Here is an 11,107-nt window from a genome sequence, read left to right as displayed (position 1 = left end):
AGAAGGACATGGACCTGTTGGAGCGGGTCCAGAGGAGGCCACGAAAATGATCAGGAGGATGGAACGCCTCTCCTGTGAAGAAAGGCGGAGAGAGTTGGGGTTGTTCAGCCTGGGGAAGAGAAGGCTTCGGGGAGACCTTATTGCAGCCTTTCAGTACTTAAAGGGAGCTTAAAAGAATGATGGGGAGAGACTTTTTAGCAGAGCCTGTTGCGACAGGACAAGGGGGAATGGTTTTAAACTAAGAGGGGAGATTTAGACTAGAGATGAGGAAGAATTTTTTACAATGAGGGTGGTGAAACACAGGTTGCCCAGAGAGGTAGTAGGTGCCCCATACGTGGGAACATTCAAGGTCAAGTTGGACGGGGCTCTGAGCAACCTGATCTGGTTGAAGATGTCCCTGCTCACGATTGGACTAGATGACCTTTAAAGGTCCCTTCCCACCCAAACCATTCTATGACTCTGAGTTGTTGCTAATATCGTGACAGATACTTCCCGGGACTCCACTTTGATGTGGCTGTGACGCCCTCTCAGATTTCTTGAAGAACCATTATTTTAAGCTAAAAGATTTGCGTGTCTGAAGAGAGTTCCTGATTTTTAGTTTCTTACTTCTGGAGTGTGTATCCTGTGCTGGTGGTTTCTGTCTCTGGGCTCCCCTGCCCCGTTTAGCTGCTTTGCTGAGCCCTCGGCTCTGCTTTCGCTCCCTCCCTGCTGTGATGTGCAGCGTGGGCCAGAGATCTGGCTGATTCATGGCGTGCCTTGTGATAAATTGCCTCTTTTGATCAGTGCTGGCAGCTCAAATGTGGTCTGATCTGTCCCATCATGAGAACATGGTGGGGATTTGCTTTTCTGATGGTGTAGCCAACTATCACTTGTACTCGTTGGAGTGCACGGGCCAGCTAATGAGCCTCGTTTGATCTCTTCCTAACCTGCTCCACGGTCTCTGGGCACGGGGCTTCTCTTCTGGCCATCTGGAGACAACATGACCCTGCTACTCCCCAGGGTGTCTCTGAGGTCTCACATATGCCCTGCAGCCCGCGAGGTACTGAAACAAAGGCATTGAGCTTGATGTTTTCCCTTTTCAGCAATTGGTTTCTGTGGAAAAGTTACCCAAATACGCCCAGGCTGGATTCGAGGGATTTAAAACACTGAACCGTATTCAGAGCAAACTCTACCGCGCTGCGCTGGAGTCGGATGAGAACTTGCTGCTGTGTGCTCCCACGGTAAGGATCTGATATTTGGGTTAAGGATCTGATATTTGGGTTCTCTGTGATGGGGATTCCGGAAGGATGATGTGTTTGGGCAGAAAAGGCTGGCCGCTGCGGACGAACCTTTACCCTGGAGAAGACACGAATTTGATGGGACTGGTTCTGCTTGCGTTCTAGGGTGCTGGGAAGACGAACGTGGCGCTCATGTGCATGTTGCGAGAAATAGGGAAACACATTAATATCGATGGAACCATCAACGTGGACGATTTCAAGATTATCTACATCGCGCCCATGAGGTCCTTGGTGCAGGAGATGGTGGGCAGCTTCGGGAAGGTAAGGAGAGGGTTGGTCCTGCCCCTGCTTGAACCGTAGGTTGGGGAAGATGAGCTTTATTGCGGTGGCTTCCTTATATTACGCTTACAGAAGGATATAAGCTCTGGCAGAAGCTTGTCAGGAGAGGATGAGTTTGGGTTTTGCCTTTAATCTCTGTTCGTGTAGTCTGCATTCACTGGGCTCTGCGTGCGTGTCGATACGGGCTTTGGATGTCAGTATGGGCTATGAAATCCACGCATTTCTTCCAGCGCTATAGTGGGACGAGTATGAAACTGTCTGCGAGCGTCTCAGGGCTGCGCCGGTTTAACGGGAAACGCGCGTTTATCCAGCTTAACCGCCTGTGGTCTTCTTCCTAGCGCCTGGCGACTTACGGCATCAACGTGGCTGAGCTGACGGGGGATCACCAGCTGTGCAAGGAGGAAATCAGCGCTACCCAGATCATCGTCTGCACCCCGGAGAAGTGGGACATCATCACCCGCAAGGGAGGAGAACGCACTTATACCCAGCTGGTGCGGCTGGTCATCCTGGTGAGCGGCGCTGGTGCCTGCAAAGCCCTGGCGTGGAGGAGGGGGGCGGTGACGGGTGCCAGGTCTTTCGGCATTGCGGTTCCCAAACGTGCGTTAGCGATTGAAGATGTCTCTGGTGCTCGGTTGTGGAGAGACTCGGGCTTTGAGCTGTGGGATGAGTGTGCCTCAGTCCATGCAAGCAGGTCTGCTGAGAAACTAAACCAAAAATGGGTAAATGGTTTGGAGCGGGGATAAGTCTGTTCCTGTTTCCTCTCTTTAGGATGAGATACACCTACTGCATGATGACCGAGGACCTGTCCTGGAGTCTTTGGTAGCTAGAGCCATCCGCAACATCGAGATGACTCAGGAGGACGTGAGGCTCGTTGGCTTGAGTGCCACCCTCCCCAACTACGAGGACGTGGCTACGTTCCTGAGAGTGGACCCGGCCAAAGGCTTATTCTATTTTGATAACAGGTACCGTGGAAAGCTGGGAGAGATCTTTACGATCAGATGGTGGGTGGCTGTTGAGAGCTGGGAAAGACCTGCCTCCTATGGAGGCAGTTGAGTGTTTATCTGTCAGATGGTGCCAGGGTCTCACCGGGCCTTCAGCCTATTTTCAACCTGCATTTATTTGCTGTTAGATGTGCCGGTAAATGCATGTTCAGGACTAGAGCAGTTAAATACAGCCTCAAAATGTGTGCCTATGTTGTCATACTTGCAAGAAGGTGCTTCAGAGAAGGCGGATAAACTCTGCTGTAGCTGTGTGCTGCAAAAGCTGTTTGAAGGAAGCCTAAAAGAGGATTATGGTAGTTTCTGAAACACCATTTTTGCTCCCTGAGTGTGTGTGTAGCAAATGGATTCCAGGAAATAAGAATACATGTTAATGTCCCCTATTGTTTAATTTAACTGGGCAGAACTGAAGCTATCAAATGATGTTAATGTCCCCTATTGTTTAATTTAACCGGACAGAACTGAAGCTATCAAATCTCTGAGTAAATTGAGGCACAAAGGAAGCGTATTGAACTTGGTAGCGCAAAATACAGGATGCCTTTTGACGGGACCTTTGTGTCACGGTTTCTCCATTTTTCTGCTCTTTTATGGACTTGATTTTTTTCCTTACAGCTTCCGACCAGTGCCCTTAGAACAGACATATGTGGGTATTACAGAGAAGAAAGCAATCAAACGCTTCCAGATAATGAATGAGATTGTTTATGAGAAGATTATGGAGCATGCTGGAAAGAACCAGGTTTGATACTTTATTTTATTGTTCCTGATGCACTTAATCCTGGTTCTTGTCTGTTGCTGGTGAGACTCTTTCGAGTTGCTGTCGCTGCAGAAATGCTGCAGTGGAGAAGAGGGTAGGTTTGGGTGGTCGATGGCAGCTAAGAGAGGAAGGAACACAGGTTTTCTCTCTGTGCCAGCTGTCTGATTAATGTATGACCTGTCCTTTTAGGATGAGGGAGTTTTTGTGGTGCTGCCCTATTAGATCAGGAGCTCTGTGCGTGGTTCACAGGGCATCTGGATTAATTCTAGATCTCTTCCCACCCTGAATACCAGGAGCAGGTTGGGTCAAGCATCTTTTGTCAGCTGCAGCCGTAGTGATTTCTCTCTCAGCGATGGTACTGTGTGCTTGTTTAACAGGTGCTGGTGTTCGTTCACTCCAGGAAGGAGACTGGGAAGACAGCTCGGGCCATCAGGGATATGTGCCTGGAGAAAGATACCCTGGGCCTCTTCTTGCGGGAGGGCTCAGCCTCCACCGAGGTCCTGAGGACCGAAGCTGAGCAGTGCAAGGTAACTGCCCGGCCGGGGCTGTTCTGACACAGCAATAGCAGGAGCGCAGCTGCGAAGATGCTGCCAGTTTGGTGCAGTTTCGCAAACTTTCCTCTAAGATATGCGCTACCTTCTGTTGCTTCTTTTCTCCCTGGTGTTACTTGGCTCGGGTAGAAAACCTAAAGCTGGTTGTGTTTCTGCTGCAGAACCTGGAGCTGAAGGACCTCCTTCCTTACGGCTTCGCCATTCACCACGCCGGGATGACGCGAGTGGACCGGACACTGGTGGAGGATCTGTTTGCTGACAAGCACATTCAGGTGAGCCTCACTTCCCGGGAGGAGTTACTGTGTTTGGGGTAGGTACTTCACAAGAAACGCCTGAGCCGTGTTTTCCAATAGCCCTTTGGGCAAAATCAAGAGGATCAAGCGTAGCCAACCCCTATCCGGCTCTACTGAAGCTGGTGCCCGATGAAGGCAGCCTTGATTTTTGCGTAAAGAATAGAAACTAAAGGCACGTGGCCAGGAGTGGAGAGGGCAAAAACTTCTCCCCTAGGCCTAGCTGAGTGTTTAAAGCTAGAGGTCTGTCCTAGAGCAGGCTGTCTCCTCCACAGTTGCCACTTTGGCAAAACTCCATCCAAGCAATTTCCTGGCTACGTTATGGAAGGCAAAGGATTTTCTCAGGGTCGTGCAGTGAGCTGGGAAATATGGGCAAAGATCTTGCTGTTTATCTGACTTTCCTCTGCTGAGCTGTCGAGACAGTCACAGTTCTCAGACTTTGTCCCTTTTGTGCCTGTCTCTAATGTCAGGACCAGCATTTTAGATCCCTTTTTCCCCTAGGAAGAGGCTTCTACCTGGCTTTGATTGCTGTTTTGCTCCTGCAGGTGCTGGTCTCCACAGCCACGCTGGCCTGGGGGGTGAACCTGCCCGCTCACACCGTCATCATCAAGGGGACGCAGGTGTACAGCCCCGAGAAGGGGCGCTGGACCGAGCTGGGTGCTCTGGACATCCTGCAGGTGAGGTTCTGGTAACAAAGATGCTGCCGGGACCCAGGGCAGGATTTTTCCTTTCCCGCTGAGGCACATTTGAGGTCTGCTTTTATATTTTCTCTGTGCAGTCACTCCCTGTTCTCTACTGTCAGACTCTCAGCTGTTCTGGGAACAGCCCTGCTGTGAGGGCAGAGGAGAAGCAGATCAGTAGGAGAGCAAATGAATGATTCCTCTCCCAGTATCTTGTCCAGATGCATCTGAGATATTTCCATGTGTCTCCTGCCAGCTAGAAGTAACAGCAGACTGAGCAATCTGGCAGTAAAGCCCCAGGACACGGCAGCAAGGAGAAATTGCCAAGCTAAAAGTTTTTCTGTTTTGCTGACCTCACTTTCTCGTTTCTTAGATGCTGGGGCGTGCCGGGAGGCCTCAGTACGATACCAAAGGAGAGGGGATCCTCATCACGTCCCACGGCGAGCTGCAGTATTACCTGTCTCTGCTCAACCAGCAGCTCCCCATTGAAAGTCAGATGGTGTCGAAGCTCCCAGACATGCTGAATGCGGAGACTGTGCTCGGCAATGTCCAGAACGCAAAGGCGAGTGCGAATCTTTGCTTTCCCCACGTACGTGTGCCCCTTGTTGCACCCAGAGAGCTGGTGGGAATTGCAGGGGCCAAAGGATGATCCGTGTTGGGGAAAGATGTCGTCATTGTACAGGAGCAAAGAAACTTGCAACCTTTGGTGCCTGGGGAGCAAATTTTTAAGAGATCTGGAAGGGCAGCCACAAGAACTACCAGCCTGTAAGACTGGCTGATGTGTTAGGCAAGTGGGTAGATGCTTCTGTAATTCAGAGCAGAGAGAGTTCTCCACATGGAGAAGGCCACTGAGGAAAAGTCTGCATGTGGAGGGTGGGTTTTTTTGGTTTTTAATTCTTTAATATTTTTCTGGTACGGGAGAACAGTTGTGTATGGCACTGCTGGGCTTCCAAGCTCTGGTTTAATGTTGACGTGGCAGGATTCAGCTGGGCTCAGCCTGCTGTGTCCTACGCTAGTGCTGGGAGCACCGGGCTCCGAGCCGGAACGTCGCTCTTGCTTGTGCTGAGGCGTGTTCATCGGCTCTTACGGTGCGCTGGTGTTTCCTCAGGATGCGGTGAATTGGCTGGGCTATACCTACCTGTACATCCGAATGCTGCGCTCCCCCACTCTCTACGGGATATCCCACGATGATCTGAAGGGAGATCCGCTGCTGGACCAGCGCCGCCTGGATCTGGTTCACACTGCAGCCCTCATGTTGGACAAAAACAACCTGGTGAAGTACGACAAGAAGACGGGGAACTTCCAGGTGAGACAGGACCTGGGAAAGTCGCTGTGACCAAGGAGAACTGGACGGGAGCATCCTCTGGCTGAGAGAAGGGATGCGAGAGGCATCTTGCTGATTAAATAAGGATCCCAGGGAATGCTGCTGCATCGTTCAGACCTGCTGTTGTGCACGTCTGTGATTCCAGGGAGCTGTTTGCTGGCATAGAGAGTGCTGGTGTAAAAGCTGACCCTCAGTCTGTCACTGTTGTGTGTTTGCTGCTGCCTCCTAAGCAAATTCACGTTCCCATTGCATTTTCATTGCTTCAGAGGCAGTGAGATGAGAAAGGGGAGGCTGTGATGTATGGAATTGTGTGCCAGGTAAAGCAGCTTTCCTGGGTGATTTGTAGCCTGTGAGTTTATGCTTAGCTTGTCTGGAGATGTCTCCCCTGCTGCAGCCTAGTTCCTGTTCAGCATCTTCTGTCTGTGCCACGAACAGTCGGGTGTCTTTCTGCTGCTTCACTCTGGCTGTTGTCCTTGTGGCAGGTGACAGAGCTGGGCCGCATCGCCAGCCACTACTACATCACCAACGAGACGATGCAAACTTACAATCAGCTCCTGAAACCCACCCTGAGTGAAATCGAGCTGTTTCGGGTCTTCTCGCTGTCCTCAGAGTTTAGGAACATCACCGTGAGGGAGGTATGGAGCCAGACGCCCGTCCCGAGTGAGACAGCCCTGCGGCATCGGTCTTGATGCTGCGGGGGAAGATGCGGAGCTTGCCCTGTGAGGGACCGTTCTCATCTCTCCTGCCTTGGTTTTCTGCAGGAGGAGAAGCTCGAGCTTCAAAAGTTGCTGGAGCGAGTTCCCATCCCGGTGAAGGAGAGCATAGAGGAGCCCAGTGCCAAGGTGAGCCCTGCCTGCCCCCTCGAGGGGACTTCTCTGCCTGTCTTGAGGGGAGCAGTGATCCTTGGGAGAGAGCTGTCATAGTAAATGCCCCCCCGGGGGGGAATTTCTGTTCTCTTCCATCTGTGGGACATCCTGGACTGTGTCAGAGATGCTCAAAGAGCTGCAGGTGCTTCTTGTCTCTGGTTCAGCGCCTTGTCCTGCGGCGTAGGACAGTCGGTCCCCGTTGATGGCTTCTGTCCCGCCACGCGTCAAAGCCCAGCGGGATCAGGCGCTGGTGCGGAGGGCGCTGAGAGCTTCTCTGTTCTGCTTCCCCAGATCAACGTGCTCCTCCAGGCCTTCATCTCCCAACTGAAGCTGGAAGGATTTGCTCTCATGGCAGACATGGTGTACGTTACCCAGGTGAGCGAGGAAACATGGCCGGGGCCTCTGTTTCCATTGAGGTGTGTGCAGTCCAGCCATGTCTCAGTCTCGGACAACTATTTGGACCTCGGAAATTTAGTTTGTGGTCATAAATGGCTTGGAAAATAACTAGACCTGTCAGCTGTGAGAAGGTCTAACCGCTATCAGGATGGGAATTAGATCTTCACTGGAGTCTCCAATTTGTAACCAAAATAATTCAGCGCTAGAGGACTACAGTGTAGCCTTATTCTTCTACCACAAAGGCCAAGTTCCCAAGGCTGGGAATTGAGTAATTGCTCCACCTGTAGGTGTTTGGGATGAAGGACCTTTAAGTATAATTCAATACTTAAAGGGGGCTTATAAGAAAGATGGGGAAAGACTTTTTACCAGGGCCTGTAGTGATAGGACAAGGGATAACGGTTTTAAACTGAAAGAAGGTAGATTTAGGTTGGATGTAAGGAAGAATTTTTTTTACGATGAGGGTGGTGAGACACTGAACCAGGTTGCCCAGAGACACTGTGGATGCCCCGTCCCTGGAAGTGTTTAAAGTCAGGTTGGACGCAGCTCAGAGCAACCTGATCTAGTGAAAGATGTTCCTGCCCGTGGCGTGGGCGTTGGATTAAATGATCTTTAAAAGGTCCCTTCCCACCCAAACCATTCTATTATCATGTGGCTGGGCAGGAAAATGGGTAGAAAGGAAGGAAGAGTTAAATGCGATGATCGCAGCCAAGCTCTGAGAGTTGCTCTCTGTTCCCCCAGTCTGCTGGGAGGCTGATGCGTGCCATCTTCGAGATTGTCCTGAACCGTGGCTGGGCCCAGCTCACTGACAAGACCCTTAACCTCTGCAAGATGATCGACAAACGGATGTAAGTGAGATCTCGGAGGTATTTTCTGATTGCAGGCTGGATGCCTCTGGCAGAGGATGAGATTCTTCAGCGTAGCCTGGCTAGGTCTGCAGCATTTGGGAAGGAGAGTGCTTGTGCCTGTCGGGGTGTAAAGGAGCTGCCGGGTGTGTCTGGCTGAGGGCTGGTCTTCGGGGAACCTTGGTGCTCTAAAGGCTTCGTCTCTGTTTCTTTGCTTGTCTCACCCCGTGATGTTCTCGCAGGTGGCAGTCCATGTGCCCTTTGCGCCAGTTCAAGAAACTGCCTGAAGAAGTGGTGAAGAAAATCGAGAAGAAGAATTTCCCATTTGAACGGCTCTATGACTTGAACCATAACGAAATAGGTACAGAGACACGGGCAAATGCAGTAGGAGAAGTGTCTGCCTCTTTGTTCTCCTCTGCCCTGTTTTGACCCAGAAATCGGGGGGCTTGTTCCGTCTGATTGAAGGGGCAGAACTGGTGAGGGTCTTGGTACAGCCTGAAGAGCACAGAGGGTTTGCCCTGGCACCTTCCAGCTGCTTGGATTGCCGATACCGAATACTGTTCAGTTTGGGAGCTGTTGATCAGCCTGTTGTCCGTCTGTCCTGACAGCAGCGCCTTTTTGTTGCAGGGGAACTGATCCGAATGCCCAAGATGGGCAAGACAATCCACAAATACGTTCATCTGTTTCCAAAGCTGGAGCTCTCGGTCCACTTGCAGCCTATTACCCGCTCCACCCTGAAAGTAGAGCTCACCATTGCCCCCGACTTCCAGTGGGATGAAAAGGTGAGCTGTGCGCAGGAGATGATCCACCCTCATTAAAGGGGTGCAGCTAAATATCACCGGGCTAAATATCATGCTGGGGGTAGGAGGGCACTTCTGGGGCAAGATTGCTGTGGGAGGGCTGGTGTTGAGCTCCTGAAGGTCTGGAAGGATGAGATCTGGACCCTGATATGAAGGTAACAGCTGCCCTTGCTCAGGTACACGGTTCATCCGAAGCTTTCTGGATCCTGGTGGAAGATGTGGACAGCGAAGTGATCCTGCACCACGAGTACTTCCTCCTGAAAGCCAAGTACGCGCAGGACGAGCACCTCGTCACCTTCTTCGTGCCCGTGTTTGAGCCGCTGCCCCCGCAGTACTTCATCCGGGTGGTCTCCGACCGCTGGCTCTGTAAGTCTCATTCCCCCAGGAGCACCTCGGTTACACAGCAGCGGTTCTCCCTGGGGTCTGAGGGGGCAGTTCAGGCCCTCTCCTAGTGCTGTGCCGGGGAAAAGACTTCTGACATCCAAGAGACAGCAGGGCTGGGGATCCCATTGGCAGAGGGAGCTCAGAGATGAAACCGTTGGAGTGCTTTTGGAGATGAAAATGGTTTTTTCATATGTCTTGACAGCTTGTGAGACCCAGCTGCCCGTTTCCTTCCGCCACTTGATCCTCCCTGAGAAGTACCCTCCTCCGACCGAGCTGCTGGATCTGCAGCCGCTGCCCGTCTCGGCTCTGCGAAACAGTGCCTTCGAGAGCCTCTACCAGGACAAGTTCCCTTTCTTCAACCCTATCCAGACTCAGGGTGCGTATTGCCTCTGCTCGCCTCCTCCAAACCGTCTCTCAGCGAGCCATTTTGGTATTCACCGTCCCGTCGCCTTGGTTTTGTGGGGTTTATTCATGTAATGTGAGGAAATTCTGCAGTAAATAGTGTATCCCCTCTATCTCCCTGAGCCTTAGAGGTTTGGTGGCTTGAAATCTTTCTCCATGGGCCAGAGTATCTTTGATACATTCCTCAAGTACATCAAGCAACCAGTCCGGGGCTGTCTGGCAGCAGCAGGTTTGCTCCTGGAAGCCGTGTCTGTGCTAACGGGGTGGCTCAGGTTCACAGAGCCGGCTGGCCCCAAACTCCTCCATCTGTGCTGCTTGTAGGGATGAAGTTGTGAGTAAACCAAAGCTGCCCTGTCCGTGTTTCATGGCCTGGGCTTAGCCAGAGTACGGAATTCACACTTAAGAGCTGCTGTGACAGACTAGAGCCTGTTTTGCTCAGTGGGTCCTGGGCTAAAACTCTTAAACAGCCTTTTCTGTAGCTCCTCCTTGTGCGGGCTGAGTCCGGGCTGTGTTTTCCCTGCCCGTTTCTAGAGCTTTGATAGAAATCCATGGAGATTTTGCTAAACTTCTGTGTTGTCCATCTGTCCCCAGTGTTTAACACGGTTTATAACAGCGACGACAACGTGTTTGTGGGTGCCCCCACGGGAAGCGGAAAGACCATTTGTGCTGAATTTGCCATCCTGAGGATGTTGCTCCAGAACTCGGAGGGTCGCTGCGTGTACATCACCCCCATGGAGGCCCTGGCAGAGCAGGTAAGCCCGGCACCCTGGGGAGAACTGGAGCCTTACCCTGGCTTAGATTTGCCTTCTCATCCCCTGTTTCACTTTTCCTCATCCCTCCTTTGCTGTCACATCCCTCAGGATGACTCCAGAGTCTCTTGATTAATCGTGGTCTCTCTGAGGGAGCAAAGAGACACGGCCCCACTGCCGACCTGCTGATGTCGGTGTGTGCACGTGTGTGTCTCCAGGGGTTTGGTAGGATTTGTTCTCATTTGAGGTAAACAACAGCATCCCGTGCTTTTTTGGCAGGTCTTCTTGGACTGGTACGAAAAGTTCCAGGAGCGTCTTAATAAGAAGGTGGTCTTGCTGACGGGGGAGACCAGCACTGACCTGAAGTTGCTGGGCAAAGGGAACATCATCATCAGCACCCCTGAGAAATGGGACATCCTCTCACGACGCTGGAAGCAGCGCAAGAATGTCCAGAACGTCAACCTCTTCATCGTGGATGAAGTGCATCTCATCGGGGGTGAAAATGGGGTGCGTCT

At 51.8% G+C, this 11,107-nt stretch overlaps 1 protein-coding gene across 1 annotated transcript in view; it reads left to right on the top strand.

Annotated features, from left to right (window-relative positions):
* The window catches only part of SNRNP200 (small nuclear ribonucleoprotein 200kDa (U5)), a gene marked incomplete at its 5' end in the record, with an annotated part of 21,491 nt that overhangs the window by 6,013 nt on the left and 4,371 nt on the right, over window positions 1-11,107 (top strand). Inside the window, 20 exons of the mRNA XM_009586188.1 lie at window positions 1,083-1,220; window positions 1,383-1,538; window positions 1,895-2,065; window positions 2,325-2,518; window positions 3,167-3,290; window positions 3,686-3,835; window positions 4,021-4,131; window positions 4,695-4,826; window positions 5,203-5,391; window positions 5,938-6,135; window positions 6,636-6,788; window positions 6,915-6,995; window positions 7,311-7,394; window positions 8,154-8,260; window positions 8,500-8,618; window positions 8,885-9,039; window positions 9,234-9,423; window positions 9,644-9,817; window positions 10,435-10,595; window positions 10,872-11,099. Of these exons, the coding sequence (XP_009584483.1) occupies window positions 1,083-1,220; window positions 1,383-1,538; window positions 1,895-2,065; window positions 2,325-2,518; window positions 3,167-3,290; window positions 3,686-3,835; window positions 4,021-4,131; window positions 4,695-4,826; window positions 5,203-5,391; window positions 5,938-6,135; window positions 6,636-6,788; window positions 6,915-6,995; window positions 7,311-7,394; window positions 8,154-8,260; window positions 8,500-8,618; window positions 8,885-9,039; window positions 9,234-9,423; window positions 9,644-9,817; window positions 10,435-10,595; window positions 10,872-11,099 (3,015 nt within the window). The remainder of the gene's footprint in view (window positions 1-1,082; window positions 1,221-1,382; window positions 1,539-1,894; window positions 2,066-2,324; window positions 2,519-3,166; window positions 3,291-3,685; window positions 3,836-4,020; window positions 4,132-4,694; window positions 4,827-5,202; window positions 5,392-5,937; window positions 6,136-6,635; window positions 6,789-6,914; window positions 6,996-7,310; window positions 7,395-8,153; window positions 8,261-8,499; window positions 8,619-8,884; window positions 9,040-9,233; window positions 9,424-9,643; window positions 9,818-10,434; window positions 10,596-10,871; window positions 11,100-11,107) is intronic.

Source organism: Fulmarus glacialis, unplaced genomic scaffold, assembly GCF_000690835.1.
Source record: "Fulmarus glacialis isolate BGI_N327 unplaced genomic scaffold, ASM69083v1 scaffold36049, whole genome shotgun sequence".
Lineage (NCBI taxonomy): Eukaryota > Metazoa > Chordata > Aves > Procellariiformes > Procellariidae > Fulmarus > Fulmarus glacialis.
This window is presented reverse-complemented; position numbering and strand designations above follow the sequence as displayed.